This window comes from Marmota flaviventris, chromosome 8, assembly GCF_047511675.1.
Source record: "Marmota flaviventris isolate mMarFla1 chromosome 8, mMarFla1.hap1, whole genome shotgun sequence".
Taxonomy (NCBI): Eukaryota; Metazoa; Chordata; class Mammalia; order Rodentia; family Sciuridae; genus Marmota; species Marmota flaviventris.
This window is the reverse complement of record NC_092505.1, coordinates 120,640,626-120,657,558: the sequence shown is the minus strand read 5'-3', so window position 1 is coordinate 120,657,558 and position 16,933 is coordinate 120,640,626. Positions and strand designations below refer to the sequence as shown.

The 16,933-nt window shown below is 34.0% G+C and overlaps 1 protein-coding gene across 4 annotated transcripts in view; it reads right to left on the bottom strand.

The window, feature by feature from the left end:
* Positions 1-16,933, bottom strand: part of Atr (ATR serine/threonine kinase) — a 113,712-nt gene that overhangs the window by 28,352 nt on the left and 68,427 nt on the right. For all 4 annotated transcript variants that reach the window (XM_071615583.1, XM_071615581.1, XM_027933916.2 and 1 more), the window contains 7 exons: positions 15,932-16,096; positions 14,460-14,551; positions 11,414-11,505; positions 10,897-11,074; positions 8,316-8,495; positions 7,712-7,871; positions 4,555-4,734 (listed from right to left, as the gene is read on the bottom strand). In XM_071615583.1, the coding sequence (XP_071471684.1) occupies positions 4,555-4,734; positions 7,712-7,871; positions 8,316-8,495; positions 10,897-11,074; positions 11,414-11,505; positions 14,460-14,551; positions 15,932-16,096 (1,047 nt within the window). The remainder of the gene's footprint in view (positions 1-4,554; positions 4,735-7,711; positions 7,872-8,315; positions 8,496-10,896; positions 11,075-11,413; positions 11,506-14,459; positions 14,552-15,931; positions 16,097-16,933) is intronic.

Below are 16,933 nucleotides of genomic sequence, written 5' to 3'. Positions count from 1 at the left end.
CTCCAATTTACTGAAGACTATCCTTTACCATCCTACAATACAATCTGGAAGCTGTCTGTGCTCTCTCTTCTGTTCTACTGGGTTTTATGTGTCTAACATCATATGAATATACTACCATTTTAATTACTCTACCTTCAATAAGTCTTGATATGTATGTAGGTTATTCTCAGTTTGACAATAATCTACAGTTATACTTGCCACCCTTGAGCCTTTTCCACCCTGCTCAGGGCCCAACAAGATTGACATTGATGACTTACATCAATGGGCCTGTGTGGCCTCAAGCATCCTGTGAGGTTCAGACAATGGGAAGTTGGAACAGGAGGATGGTGAGGTTAAGGTTTCTATACCCTATGGTTTACTCCCAGTTGGGCTCCAGGTGACAGTGGCTATTTCTTTCCCTAAAGTCAAGTTCTGATAAATCTTTTGATGGACATATAACTATTTCTCTTGGGTAAAATACCTAATAATGGATTGGCTAGGTCATGTGGAAGGTTTATATTATCTTTTCATATTCCCACCAGCAATGATGAGAGGTCCAGTTATTGGAATAATAAGTACTGCTAGACTTTTCAACTTTAGCCATTCTGATGTGGTGAACTGGTTATCTCATTGTGGCTTTAATTTGCATCTTCCTGATTAAATCTGTTTTTATGTACATTTTAGTTATTTGTATATACTGTTTAGAAAGTGTTTATTCAAGACTTGGTAGATCATTAAATTTAGTTATTTGTCTTATTAAATTTCTGGTTCTTTATAATTTAGATATAAGTCCTCTGTCCTTACAGGAAATACATTATTTCCTTCCAATCTATGGTTTATGTTTTCATTTTCTAGATTATGCCTTTTGTAGTAGGTTTTAACTTTGATGGCAATCCAATTTATTAGTTTTTCTTTTAAGGCTAATTTTTTTGTGATCAAAGAAACATTTGTCTAACCTAAGGTTTTAAATATTTCATTCTATTTTCTTAATCTAGACATTTATAATTTTAGTTTTTCAGTATAGGAATATAAACTGCTTTGAAATAACTTAAAGTAGAACGATTATGTTTTTCTCACATAAGATTTCCAGCTGTTCAAACACAAGATACTTGCAAATGGTACGTTTTAAATTATTTTCTTGCTGACAAAAAAAAAAAAACTGAATTTTTTATATACCATTATATCAAGCAAACTTCTTAAACTCACTTGATATTTCTAATAATTTATTAATAATCTTTTCAACTAAGTAATATCATTTCAAATTAAAAAATGTTTAATTTTTTCCCTGATTCTTTATTTCCTTTTCTTCACTATTACACTGGCCATACTCTCAAGTGTTTAACAGAATTGGAAATAGTAGGCATCTTATATTATTCTTCATCTTAAAATGAAGGCTAGCAACATTTTACTGTAGAGTAAGAAGTTGTACACTTTCTGGAAATACCTTCCACCTTAATAAATGATGTTCTATTCCTAATTTGCTAAGAATTTTAAATTATGAATAAATAATAAAATATCAAATATATTCTGCATCTACTGAAATGATTATGACTTATCTCCTTAATTTTGTTAATATGGTAAATTACACTGATTGACTTTCATCTGATCACCTACTCTGTACTCCTACAATAAACTTAACAAAATACTTTGTTTAGGACTGTTGAATCTATTTCTCTAAGTGGAGTATAATTTTCTTTCCATGGAATGTTTTTATTTGGTTCTGGTATCAAGACTATTCTGAATTCCTAAAACTACCTGGTAAATGTTTCATCTTTCCCTATTCTCTATGAAAAAGTTTTGCGGAAAAAAAAAAATCTATTATTTCTTTTAAAATATCTGGGACAATTCAAAAGTGAAGACAATTAATTCTGTAGTTACATTTGTGGTAAGTTGTTTAATTTACTTTAGCAGTTAGAGAACTATTGAGATTTTCTATTTCTCCTATGTCAATTTGGTAAGTTCTATTTTGTCCCCCCTAAGAATTTATCATTTAGAAATTTTCAAATGTGTTAGTGATGTCCCCATTCTTTTATAATTTTAGTAAGCTCTGTAAGAGTAATAGTGATAGTCTTTATTAATTCCAGAAATCAGTTATTAGTGGTTCTCTTTTTTGTTTGTTTAAAATATTTTTTAGTTGTTGATAGATCTTAATTTTTTTATTTATACGTGGTGCTGGGGGCTGGGGATGTGGCTCAAGCGGTAGCGCGCTCGCCTGGCATGTGTGCGGCCCAGGTTCGATCCTCAGCACCACATACAAACAAAGATGTTGTGTCCGCTGAAGACCTTAAAAGAGCGTACTACAGGGATACTGCTACATCGATGTTCATAGCAGCACAATTCACAATTGCTAGACTGTGGAACCAACCCAGATGCCCTTCAATAGATGAATGGATAAAAAAAAAATGTGGCATTTATACACCATGGAGTATTACACAGCACTAAAAAATGACAAAATCATGGAATTTGCAGAGAAATGGATGGCACTAGAGCAGATTATGCTTAGTGAAGCTAGCCAATACCTAAAAAACAAATACCAAATGTCTTCTTTGATATAATGAGAGCAACTAAGAACAGAGCAGGGAGGAAGAGCAGGAAGAAAAGATTAACATTAAACAGATACATGAGGTGGGAGGGAAAGGGAGAGAAAAGGGAAATTGCATGGTAATGGAGGGAGACCCTCATTGTTATAAAAAATTACATACTAGAGGTTGTGAGGGGAATGGGAAAATAAACAAGGAGAGAAATGAATTACAGTAGATGGGATAGAGAGAGAAGATGGGAGGGGAGGGGAGGGGGGATAGTAGAGAATAGGAAAGGTAGCAGAATACAACAGTTACTAATAGGGCATTATGTAAAAATGTGGATGTGTAACCGATGTGATTCTACAATCTGTATTTGGGGTAAAATTGGGAGTTCATAACCAACTTGAATCTAATGTATGAAATATGATATGTCAAGAGCTTTGTAATGTTTTGAACAACCAATAAAAAAAAAAAAGAAAAATAAATATTGAAATTCTCGCTCTCTTAAAAAAAAAAAAAGGATTAAAAAAAAACAACAACAACAACAACAAAAAAACGTGGTGCTGGAAATCGAACCCAGTGCCTCACACATACCAGACAAGGGCGCTACCACTGAGCCCAACCCTAGCCCCCTCTTGTTTGTTTTTTGCTTTTGCTCTGCTGGGAATCCAACTGGGGGCCTCATGCATTGACAAGTGCTCCACTGCTGAGCCACATCCCAGCCCTGTTTTTATTTATTTTCACATTTATTTACTTTTTCTATCCTCTAATTCTCTCCCCTCTACTTCTAAAACTTTAATCTCATGCAATTTATTACATACACTAAGGTTCTGAGGTTTGTTTTTAATTTGTATCTTTTTTCAGTCTCTTTTTCCTGTCTATGATTGATTTTTAAGTTTCTATTCCCATGTCTCTAATATTTACTTTTGCAATATCAAATTTGCTGTCAACTTCATTTTAATTCCCTAGGATAAATACCTAGGAATTGCTAGGTCACTTAATAGGTATGTATTGATTTTTTACATTCCCATAGCAATGATACATTTTTATATAAAGAATTCCATTTGGGTAATTAAAAAAGAATAACTTCTCTATTGAGATATAACATACAAACTATACAATTCAAAAGTCAAAAATCATGCTTTTTTTTCCCTTTCTTCTTTTGTTTTGTTTTGTTTTATTTTGGTGCTGGGGATTGAACCCTGGGTCTTCCAAAATCTTTCCACCTAAGTTTATAAAGTATGCCTTCACTTTATTTTTTCCTTTCTTTTGTTTTCTTTGTAATCCCCCCCCCTTTTAGTCCTTTTCTAATTTCTCTGACCTAAATACTTAGTTCATTATTTTTGAGCCTTTACCTTCTTTTAATACATGCAAGTAAATTTTTAAATTCCTTTTAAGCATGCTTATAGAAGTATCTTACAGGTTTTGATGTCATAATTCTATTATCATTTAATTCAAAGTATTTTAAAATTTCCATTGCAAATTTTTAATTGAACACTGGGTTGTAAAAATTAATAACTAGTAAGGAAGTTATACATTGGTTTTTCAAAATTTTCAGGCTAGGATGCAGTTAACTTTGGGAAGGTGGGTGAAGATATGATGAGTGGGGTCAAAAGAAGGGGTTGTGGAGTGTTACCAGGCCTACTTCTTGACCTGGTAGATGGTTTCATGAGTGTATTTACTTTGTGAAAATTTCTAAACTAGGTGGTTTCATGAATATATTTATTTTGTGATAATTTCACATACCAACGATATATATACTCATTAAAAAGTCAATTTCCGGGCTGGGGATGTGGCTCAAGCGGTAGCGCGCTCGCCTGGCATGCGTGCGGCCCGGGTTCAATCCTCAGCACCACATACAAAGATGTTGTGTCCGCCGAGAACTAAAAAATAAATATTAAAAAATATAATTCTCTCTCTCTCTCTCTCCTTAAAAAAAAAAAAAAAAAAAAAGTCAATTTCCTATTTTTTACACGTGTATGTGGATCTGAAAAATCATTTTATCCAGTTTAAAAACTGTTTCTAAATGAAATTACATTAAACATATACTTGCCTTATATTTTTTCATAATTGCATTGCTTTCAAAGTTAGCAGTTTCTTCCATGAAACGACCCACTAGTAGTGTAGCTCGACCATGAATTAACATGTTCTTACTCTCAGTTGGGGTTTTATTTTCAGGAAAACATAATTCAACACCCTTTTGAAGAACAATAAGTGCCTGGTGAACATCGCCCTAAAATAAAAGACAATAACAAACCTTTAAATTTAAGAATATATTACTATTTTTTGCCTTTAAGGTTCATTAAATATACTGAGACATAAATCCATTTGTAATTTTATATTTATTGCTCATTTCCCTCTTATTAAAGAAAAATTCTAAAAAAGGGAACACTGATTCATTTCATGCAGAATTCATATTCATTCATTTTATAATTAAAGTGGAGGGAAATGAAAATATATGTAGATGATTTAGAATAATGTCGTAAATAAACTGAAATCACTAGATTAAAAAAGTTGGTAGATGTAGCAGGACACTGGGGAGTATTCCTGTAATCCCAGCAGCTAAGGAAGCTGAGGGAGGAGAATCCTAAATTCAATTTATGAATTATTCATTTCTAGAATTTTCTATTTAATATTTTCAGTCAATAATAAGCCTCAGATACTTAGCAAGGCCTCGAGCAACTTAGTGAGACTATGTCTCAAAATAAAAAATAAATACATAAATAAAAGAGGGCTGCAGATATGGCTTCATGGTTAAGCATCCCTGGGTTTAATCCCTGGTAGGGGAGGGGAGTTCTTAGATGTATGTGCAAGGCCCTGGGTTTAATCCCCAGTACTGGAGGAAAAAAAATCATACTCAAGTGAAGAAACAGACTACATATATATGTAAAACAATCAAACATTATATTAAGTACTATAACATCGGACTACACATGAGTATTAGAGAAGACAGGGGAATTCCCTATATCTAACTGAAGATACATGAAAATAAAGGACAGAAGTAATCAGGAAAGGTTATCAATGTGGGGGAGGAGGAGATCTGAATTAGATTTTAAATAATCTGTGAAAATTTTCCTGGCAGAGGATTTAGTGAAGGACATCCTAAGAAGAAACAATGATTTTAATTGGGAGAAAAACAAGATACAGATAGTCCCTGACTTATGGTTTTCACTTAAATTTTTCTGATCATACAACAGTGTAAATGTCACACATGTTCAGTAGAAACCATACTTTGAACTTGAATCTGTTCTCAATCTGGAGATATGATACTATGATGTTGGGCAGTGGTGATGAGCCACATCTTCCAATAAGCACATGATCATGAAGATAAAATAACTGATACTCTATAGTATACAGCAGCCCCCCTTATCTGTAGGCAATATGTTCTAAAATTCCCAGTGCATGCCTGAAGCTGAGGATAGTACAAAAACCTATATATATATATATTGTGTCTTTTCCTATTCACACACAGCTGTGATAAAAGCTTAATTTATAAATAAGATATAATAAGAGAATAATAATAACTGATAATAATGGAGAAAAATTACAATAGATAGTGCTAAAAGTTATTTAAATACATAAATAAGTATTAATAAGAGAATAACAATAAAGGAGAATAATCATAATATACTGAAGTACAGTTATTTAAAACTTATGAATTATTCATTTCTAGAATTTTCTATTTAATATTTTCAGTCAAAGGTTGGGTATGGGTAATTAAAACCTCAGGTAAATAAAACCATGGAAAACAAAGCAAAGAATAAGAGGGTGACTACTGTAATATTGTGCTGCCAAACTATTATATCAGGTAGGTTAGGTATAAATGCACTGATTTTCAACTTATGATAGGATACAGCCCAATAAACCCATAAGTTGAGAGGCAGCTATAGGCTGATTTTAACTGAAGCATAAAGCATTTGTGAGAGAGTGACAAACATAGCTTAAAAGGTTGGGTGATACTTGATTGGAAAGGGCGTTGTGTACTTGTTAGATTTAATCCTAAAGGTATGAAGCATATTTTGAAAAGTTTAATCTTTTTGAAGAAGCAATAAATTTCAATGTGTACTTTAGAAAGACCACAGACAGCGGTAATATACATGGAGGAACTGTGAGATCCTAAAAAAGGTTGTTAATGTTATGAAAGGCTGGAAATAATAAGGGCATGGATCAAAGCAGTGAAAACAAATAAGAAGGAGAGTACTCAAATATTCCTAAGGTTGAAGAACAAAGAATTACTCTTCAACTGAATGTGAAAAGTGAGGGTGAGGGCTAGAGCTGCAGCTCAGTGGCAGAGCGTTTGTCCTGCATGTATGAAGAACTGGGTTTGATCCCCAGCACCATATAAAAATAAACAAATAAAATAAAGGCATGCTGTCCGTCTACAACTACAAAAAAAAAAATTAAAAAAAAGATGAAGGTGAGACTTGTTTTATATGAGAGGATGGTGTCTTGTTCAGAAAAATAGGAAACACGGGAAGAGAAATGTAAGTATTAAGAGAATGAATTGCATTTTGAACGATAATGAGTTTAAGCAATATACAGACTAGCACAAGCTTATAAAATGATCAGATATCAATGAACCAGGATGAACTGTTACTTCTCTCACCAATGCAAGAAACATGTCGTCCCCATTCATTTTTCAGCTACCACAAAGTTGGTACAGTGTTAAATGGTATCAACTACATTTGCCAGGTATTAATTTCAGAAAACGCTATCAATTCTAGACTAGTGACAAGCATAAAACCTCCTTTCCTATTGCTACTGCTTTAACCTGGGGATCTTTAGGGACATGAGTTCTGATACTAGGCCCTTTCTGACAAGCTAGAATGGAAGTGAATTTTGATAGTAATATGGGGAGGGCCATATAGAACAGTGTTAGTTCACTTAACACATATTTATTGATTGTCTATTAACATAACCTGTGTACATTCAGAAGATAAAAATAAAGTAAGAACTCGTTATTCTCCCCAGGAAAATTGTAGGACAGATGAAAACAGAAAGAACTGACATTCAGGCTTAAAATGGGAAGATCTGAAGACTGTTGGATAGAAGAAAATGTCATTCCCAGACTCTTGTAAACAAATAATGATAAGAAATGACAGAAAAAGGTGGTTCTAATTTGGATTAGGAATCTTCCACAGTTGAGCTTTTGTAGGAAGTACATAATTCCCAACAGAACATATATCTGATGACATAACCTTGGCCATTACCTTGGACCACAGCCACTTTGCCCTTTCCACACACAGTTCGGCGAGTCGAGATTCCCCTGCATTAAGGAGGGCATTGTAGGCAGTCTGGTGGTGGCCGGCCTTTCTAGCTACTCTAGCGCTCTGTAGCCAACACTCTCCAACCATTTCATTGTAATCTGGTCTAAAGGAATATGATAAAACATGGGACAAAGAACATTTGTAAGTGTATTCAATAACTTAATTAAAGTATCTCTTCCCAACACAGAACCTTCTCAATATACTATTTCAAAGGGATCAATGATAAATTTGTTTAGGGAAAAACCCTGATTGTAATTTTCTTACAGTGTTCTGTTTTTCTCTCTTCTGAAGACTTTATTCTTGGCTTACATTGGAAACTTTCCAAGATATTTCCTAACAGTAATTAAAAGATAAATAGCATATAAAATTGATTCTTAAGTTCTAAGTTTGTTTCAAATACACAGTGTAGTCTTAAGCACTGAAAAGATTAACCTAGAATTCAGAAAATAAAAATATTCCCAAATAATATCCAAAAATAATACTAAATTAAAGATAACTAAAAAGGAAAAACAAACAAACAAACAAACAAACAAACAATGTGAATGACCTTTTGTTGAGGCTTAATAAAGCCCTCCGGAGGGCCAGGATGGGCTCCTTGGCTCTGTAGGAATTCTGGGTCATTTCTAGTCGAGCTACCCAGTTTAGGGAATCTTCTTGAGAACTGTCACCTAAAGACTGTTGAAAAAGTGGTTTGATGCTATGCTCCAACTCACACAACATGTGCAACCTGAAGACAGAAATAGTTAAAATGTTGTCATATTCAGTCTTACAAATCTCGTATGTAAAGCATATATGAATGTATGTACCATATCGAGGACAGAACCCAGGGGCACTGGAGACCAGCATCTCATTAAATTGGTGAGAATGACCTCAAACTTGTGATCTTCCTGAGTTGCTGAGATTACAGGCTAGTACCATTGTACCTGGCCTAAAGCATGCACTTTATTTATTTATTTATTTTAAAAATAACTTTATTTATTTATTTTTATGTGATGCTGAGGATCGAACCCAGGGCCTTGCATATGCAAGGTGAACGCTCTACTGCTGAGCCATAATCCTAGCCCCTACAGCACATACTTTAAATCAGTCATGAAGAAATTAAAATGTGCAGTTTTCTTTGGTACAACTTTAAATATATTCTCCAGGGGTTGGGTAGTGGCTCGGCGGTAGAGCGCTCGCCTAGCACGTGTGAGACCCTGGGTTCAATCCTCAGCACCACATAAAAATAAATAAACAAAATAAATATATTGTGCCCATGTATAACTAAACAAATACTTTAAAAATAAATAAATAAATTCTTCATATATAAATAGTATCATTTCTATTTTTCATTACAAATTGAGTATAAACACTAATTTATACTACTTAAAATATTTAAGTGCTTCGTTGTGAATCCCAAATTATTATGAATTAAAGGGTATATAAAACTAAATTCAAATGTATGAAATCAGACTTTACCATCTATATGGAAAGAAAACATGAATCTATTATAAATCAACATGAAACATTTGCATACCGCTAGTGCTAATGAAAGAGGGCATGGCACAGTAGAGGTCAGTAAAAAAAAAATGTGTAATGAATGTAGTTTTTTTTTTTGCTAAGAGGGATGAAAACCATGATACATTCACAATAGCTTTCTCCCCTTACATAAAATCTATGACTCAGTGTTCAAGATATAAGGATACTGCTGAGTAGCTATAGAATGAAATTAAACTCAGTGGTCCAATTCAATATCTGGTTCCATTATGATGTTACCAGAGGGGGACTGATAAAAAATAGACCAATTTCTAACTTCAAAAAACAACAACAGGGCTGGAGCTATGGTTCAGCGGTAGAGCGCTCACCTACCATGTGTGAGGCCCTGGGTTTGATCCTCAGCACCACATAAAAATAAATAATATAAAGGTATTGTGTCCAACTACAACTAAAAAATAAATATTAAAATAAAAAGATTTAAAAACACCAAAAAAATACAACACTTCATTATCTTTTAGATTTATTCATTATCTTTTAGATTACAGTTTAATTATAACACTTATTTTTTCATTTTTCTTCATTTAATAGACCTAAAATGTTTCCCATCATTTTCTTCCTCAGTTCTAAAACATTCTTTCCTAGAAATGTAATGCCTAATGTGTGTTTTTTCAGGGGGAAGCATCAAATACATTTCTAAATGAGAAAGGGAACCAATGAGTACCAAGTGGCAAGAATAACAGATGTCTCAATTAACTGGGTTACTTATATAGGAAATAAATTAAGATATTACAGAAAGATAAATATGTTTTTGCTTTTTGTTTTTTGGTAACAGGGATTGAACCCCAGGGTGCTTAGCCACTGAAACACATCCCCAGCCCTTTTTATTTTTATTTTTTTGGAGACAGGGTCTTTCTAAGCTGCTTAGGGCCTTGCTAAGTTACTGAGGCTGGCCCTGAAATTGTGATCCTCCTGTTTCAACCACCTAAATTGCTGGGATTGCAGGTATGCAGCACCCACACCTAGCTGTTTTTGTTTTATCAGCCCCATAACTGCCTTTTCAATTAAAAAGGATGTATGTTAGAATATTAAAAAAAAAAAAAAAAAAAAACTATAGGTGAAAGTTTAAAAAGCTACCTTATGTAGCTTACCAATATACCAAACATATTATCAGAGTAACTTACTCATAAGAAATTTTCCATAATCCCAGCAGCTCGGAAGGCTGAGGCAGGAGGATCAAGAGTTCAGAGCCAGCCTCAGCAAAAGCAAGGCACTACGCAACTCAATGAGACAAATAAAATATAAAATAGGGCTGGGCACGCAGCTCAGTGGTTGAATACCCCTGAGTCCAATCCCTGGTTTTCAAAAAAAAAAGCAATCCTATCAAGTGACATTTACAGACTAGGAATCTAAAAATGGGAACCCTAAGACAAGAATGGTGGTGCACACCTAATAATCCCAGACACACGGGAGGCTGACGCTGGAGGATTGCAGCCTAGAAAACTCAGTGAGACACTGTTGCAAAATAAAATAAAAGGTTGGAGATATAGCTTGATGATAGAGTGCTTCCCTAACACATGTGCAGTCCTGGGTTTGATCCCTGGTACTGTGGGCCTTCCCTCTCCCCCCCCAAAAACCCAAATACCCCAAAATACCTCACAATATATTCATATCCTCGTTGGTAAGAGCCTCTTTCAAAACTTGCAGCTGAAAGAGGCACAATTTGTTCTGCTCTCACTAGTTTCAATGTGTCATAAAAAGCTGTGACATCTCTTTTTTTGGCTGACAATAGTAGCTGTCCCAGTCTGACACTCCATGTTGTAGATTTCCCGTCTGAAACAAATGAAGAATCAAGAAATGCTATTATAGATGGGTCTAAGAGCCAGCTTTTATTTCATTTGATGAAATAATCAGCAGAAATATTGAACAAATAATTTCATTCTATTTTGAACAGCTAAGCAGGTAATCATAAGACAGGCACAGGGGTTAATTATAAATGTTGCTAAACTATTGAAGCTTGAATATTTATGGCCAATTAAAAGTGATTATACTTTTTAATTCAATTTAATACAAAAATATAGGGCTGGAGGTGTGTGGGTCAGGAACATTTGGAGAGCTGCATAGGATACTCATTACCAAGGGTCTAAGAAAGTTAGTTACAAGTAATTTTACCTGCTGCTAAATAGTTTTCCACCAAATCCCACTGTGATAATTTCCAAGCTGCTTCCACTCTGTATGTATTTAATTCATCTGTCCATTCAGACCTATTAAAAGAAATTCATATCAACTGAATTTTATTTTTTCAATGTTTTAGATATTCCATTTATTATACTTACTTATTGCTCTATTTGATGCATTTGTTTTGTATTTTGTACTTACTTACAAAATAATTATCTTTATGTAGAAACAACCCTCCAAAATTGTTATTTTTCCATTCTTTAAAAACATTTACCTTTCATTAAACTACATCTGATAGAAAATCCTTGACAAATAAAACTGTGTCATATATTAGAACAGAGTTAATCCCTGGATAATAACACAGCTCATTGTAAAACTATCTGTATGCTTAATCTGAACAAAAAGCATGAATCAAATACAACCAATTGAACGTACATGAATTCAGAGATAAATTTGGGTCTCTTAGAATTTTTAATCCAATTTAATACAAAAAATATATACCAAGGGGAGAAGAAAGTTACAAGTGATGTGTGAAAGGCCTAACAAAGCATACAAAATTAGTTGCCAACAACATATAGCTAGTGTTAAACTATTTTTAGTTACTTTAAAATTTGGGTTTGCAAAATCATTGAGATACATATATACACACATATATTTAGTATATATACTATTACATAATTTATATTATATAGTTCAGTAATATGTAATATATAAAGTATGTTATTTATATATTTATTTATTTTTAAGAGTTGGGGTCTCATGTTGTCCAGACTGATCGTAAACTAGGAACAAGTGATCTTCTTTCCTCAGCCTTCAAAGTAGCTGAGTCTACAGGTATGTGCCACCACAGCTAGCTGTTAGGCTTTTTTCTGCAGGATTCTACTTAGGTAACACTAGGATAAACAATACTATTTTGAATTATAACCCCATAGAAGCAGCTAGACTTTCCTCAATGTTTCTTCTCTATGAATCACACCATTTGAATATCTGCTATACACTAGATCCTGTGCTAAGCCATTTTCCTATTTAATTATCTAATAACACTGCATATAGCATATATATGTCCACATTTTATAAAAATGTTAAGACTCAAGAAAAGCTGGAACATTATTCTTAAAAGTCTTCTTTGCTCTTTCTGTAGTAAAACCAGAACGTAACAAATAGCCTAAACATTTTTTTTTTAAGAGAGAGAGAGAGAGAGAGAGAGAGAGCGCTACCCCTTGAGCCACATCCCCAGCCCAACATTTTTTATTTTTTTAAAAAATCTAAAAATAGCTACCTAAAGTATTGAGCATGCTCTAATTTGTAAACATGAACACCACCAAAAACAATTTAGAACAAGGGTAAAATAAATACAACGGAAATGTAATTTTCCAAAGCCCAATTTTGAATGGCTTACTATTAGACACCAAAACATCAAACTTTCAGAATAAAAATCTGAGTAGTATTAGGAGTATTTGCTATTGAGACAGGAGGTGTCATATTAAACCTTATTCTGAAAGTACCAAATGGCAATGAGGATTATGCTGTTAAAATTTTTCCACACTGGGCTGGGGTTTTGGCTCAGTGGTAGAGCGCTCGCCTAGTATGCACGAGGCACTGGGTTCGATCCTCAGCACCACATAAATGTAAAATAAAGATACTGTGTCCACCTAAAACTAAAAAATTAATATTTTTTCAAAAATTTATCTACACAGACAAGTATCTTAAAAAAAATTATATGTACATCAAGCACAGTTGATAGTTTTGAAGAAATATTTATTTAAATGAGAAACAGAAATTCTCCCCAAGGAAAACATGTTCCCTCAAAGACCATTTGCTTTACTATAACATAATTATCACTTTATTGGTCTATGCTTTTTTACAACCCCAAATTGGGGATGTGTCTCAGACCTACAAAGAAGACATGGGGAGTCTAATCGTGCAGTGTGTCATAAAGAAGCACCCAACTTAGCCAGGTGTGGTGGTGCACACCTATAATCTCTGCAGCTTGGGAGGCTGAGGCAAGAGGATCTGAAGTTCAAAACCAGCTTCAGCAACTTAGCAAGTGCTTAAGCAACTTAGTGAGACCCTGTCTCAAAACAAACAAACATGGGCTGGGGATGTGGCTCAAGCGGTAGCGCGCTCGCCTGGCATGCATGCAGCCCGGGTTCGATCCTCAGCACCACATACAAAACAAAGATGTTGTGTCTGCTGAAAACAAAAAAAATAAATATTAAAATTCTCTCTCTCTCAAAAAACAAACAAATAAAATGGACTGGCATGTGGCTCAGTGATGAAATACCTCTTGGTTATTGAACCTGGTACCAAAAAAAAAAAAAAAAGCACCCCAATCTGAGCCATGACTTTCCCAAATACTCCTAAAATCACTTCATTCATAAGATCAATAAAACCTATCTATAACATATAGCCACTTTTCCCGTACTTCTGAAAAGTTTGCCTCATTACTTCATGAATTCCACAACTGTGATACCATCTGACCAACAGTTAGCCTCTCTGCTCTTGCCATTGTAGGGTGGTAGTTTTTATGAATCACAGTATTAGTACATAAAAAAATCTATATTTAAAAGAGACTTCCTACAAATTGGTCTAACTAAAAACCCTGGCCTATGTGTTCTTTGATGAACTGAGATCCCATTTACCATTGACCAGATCTCACTGCCCAACAGTTAGCTGGGGACTGGTTAGTAAATTAAGAAATAAGGTTTTCAGCTATCAAGAACAAAACTGAGGGATGGGGATGTGGCTAAGCGGTAGCGCGCTCGCCTGGCATGCGTGCGGCCCGGGTTCGATCCTCAGCACCACATACAAAGATGTGTCCTCCGAAAACTAAAAAAAAAAATAAATATTAAAAAAAAATTCTCTCTCTCTAAAAAAAAAAAAAAAAAGGTAGAAAAAAATTTCTGTGCTAATTTCTAACACCATAAAAACATATATAAAAACACTTCATTATTCAATAAACATTAAGCTGCCCCATTTGAAAATTAAATCCCCACTCAGAGAGAATAACAAAAGAAAACCATTCTTTAGAAAATATTACCTGTTAGCATGCACTCCATTCACCTGAGTGATTACAGTAGAAAGCTGACCAAGACCTAACATGGACTTCACTACACCATGATAATGAATGATCTAGAAATGTAAAAATAAAAGATGGTAATTATTACTTCAAATATTATTTTGGAGACCAAGAATAATTTAAATGATATCATTAAAATACTATTTATCTCACTATGTCATGTTTTTTAGTTCAACCATGTCCTATCTGGCAGGACCTACTATCAAAGTCCTTACATATTTGAAGTAACAGAAGGGCTAGGGATATAGCTCAGTTGGTAGAGTGGTTGCCTTGCATGCACAAGGCCCTGGGTTCAATCCCCAGCACCACAAAATAAATAAATAAAAACAAAATAAAATAAAGTAACAGAAGAAGATATAGACAACAATAAAAATAAATCTAATATTGGATTTATTATATTTTTCCACATTTGTTCTAATATTTTAGTTCAGGTCAAACATAGAAGTAATGAGTGTAAGAGTATCCAATATCTTAATTTTTTGTTTAAAGATATGTCATAATTCTTTAATGAAAATTAAAACTCTATAGTTATGATGTTATTAGGGGCTGGAGTTGTGGCTCAGCAGTAGAGTGCTTGCCTAGCATGTGCAAGGTGCTGGGTTCAATCTTCAGCACCACATAACAATAAATAAATAAAATAAAAGTATTATGTCTAACTACAACTAAAAAATTTTTTTTAAAGTTATAATGTTATTAATATAGATTTTTGGACTTTCATAACTACAATGTTAAGCTGAATTACATATAGTTTTAAAAATTAAAAACAAAATTGTGAAAAATAAAAGCCTCATACATTGAACTTCTGTGCAAATAAATGCTATATATGCCAAAAAGCAAAACTCTAAGATGAGACTCTAAGGCAAGATTATAAATTAATAATTCTAACAGTCTTTACTGCCCCAGTAAATAACCTACCCCTCTTTAGCTCAGTTATTCTAATGGACTCTTTCAGAGATTTGAAGGTGGGTTGTTAAGTGTGTGTTGGGGGAGGGGGGAGGGGAGGGATGAGAAAGAAGAGGGAGTGGGGGAGGCAAAGAGGAGGGGGAGAGAGTTAGAGTGTGTGTTTGTGTGTGTAATAGGAAAATGTTTCTCAGGTTGTAGAAAATCACTATTATGAGCATGGCTCATACTTTTAATAAAAAATGAAAATGATATAAATTTTAGTTATTAAATGCATATTTTATATAAATATAGTCCACAATAAATCTCATCCATTTGGGTATTCTCAGGTCATAGAAAGGATTGGAAGGGATTTTTTAAATCATTTAGCATAAGTCAAGTCTCCAATTTTATCTGTCAGGAAACTCAAGCTCAGAGGGTAAAATATTTTCCAGACACACAATGACACTGGAAGAGACAATATTGAAACTTAAGGTTCTCTAAGTTCCTAATCAGGGCACTTTTCATTATCTGCCTTTTAATTATTACCTTACCTGGTCTGGTTCTAGCTGAATAGCCCTGTCATAACAAGCAGTGGCATCCCTCAGCAAGCCAATGCTTTCATGTTCAAGGATCTGTTCTTTTAGAGATGGTTCTGCCTTTCGAATTGCGCTTACTCCAGCCACTCCATCTGGTTCATGCATAGCAGCATACAGTTTCTTTGTTCAACAAAAAGTAATCAAACAAGGAAAAAAACAACAACTACAAAACCACCCATACAATATGTAAATAACATAAGAGAAATTTTCCCTCAAAGTAACAGTATTTGAAGGCAGATTCACAGTAAAATTACAAACTTTTCCAAGCATTCTGTTACCTCTTATTTCACTTAAATACAAATCTACATTAGTATCTATTATTGATCATGAGGGATGCAAGGAACTTCAAGATTCTGAAACTCTCTTGAAACCAACTGATAACAGATTCTGTTGAGTACATTTCAAATTTTTTAAGAATTTAAATAAGCATTTTAATATATTGGTATTGAGATATCAACAAGAAATCCAAGACATTAAAATATGGGCTCAAAGGTGATTCAGTTTAAAGATGAAAATTTGGGAAGCAATTAACACAAAGACATTCTTTGAAGACAATGAAAGATCTAAGAAATGCACAGAGATAGAGATGAAAAGAAGCTGGAGGATGGAGAGTACAGGTTCTATCTTTAGACAAAGGAAGCATTAGCAAATTAAACTGACAGAGGAGAGATTAGGGAAACTGGAAGAAATTTAAGGAATAAAATAATCCCAGAAGCCATGAGGGAAAAGCAAATGTCTTCATGAAAAGGAACAATCAAATGATACTGTGGGTTCAAGAAAATGGGAAACATCTGTTAAATTTAGTAACATGGAAGCCATTGATTTTCTTACCAAGAGTAGCATCAAGTAAAAAGAAAAAATGGGCAAAGAGTGAATGGTGGGCTGTGGCTGTAGCTCAGTGCGCAGAGTGCTTGCCTAGAATGCGCAGGGCACTGAGTTCAATCCTCAGCACCACAT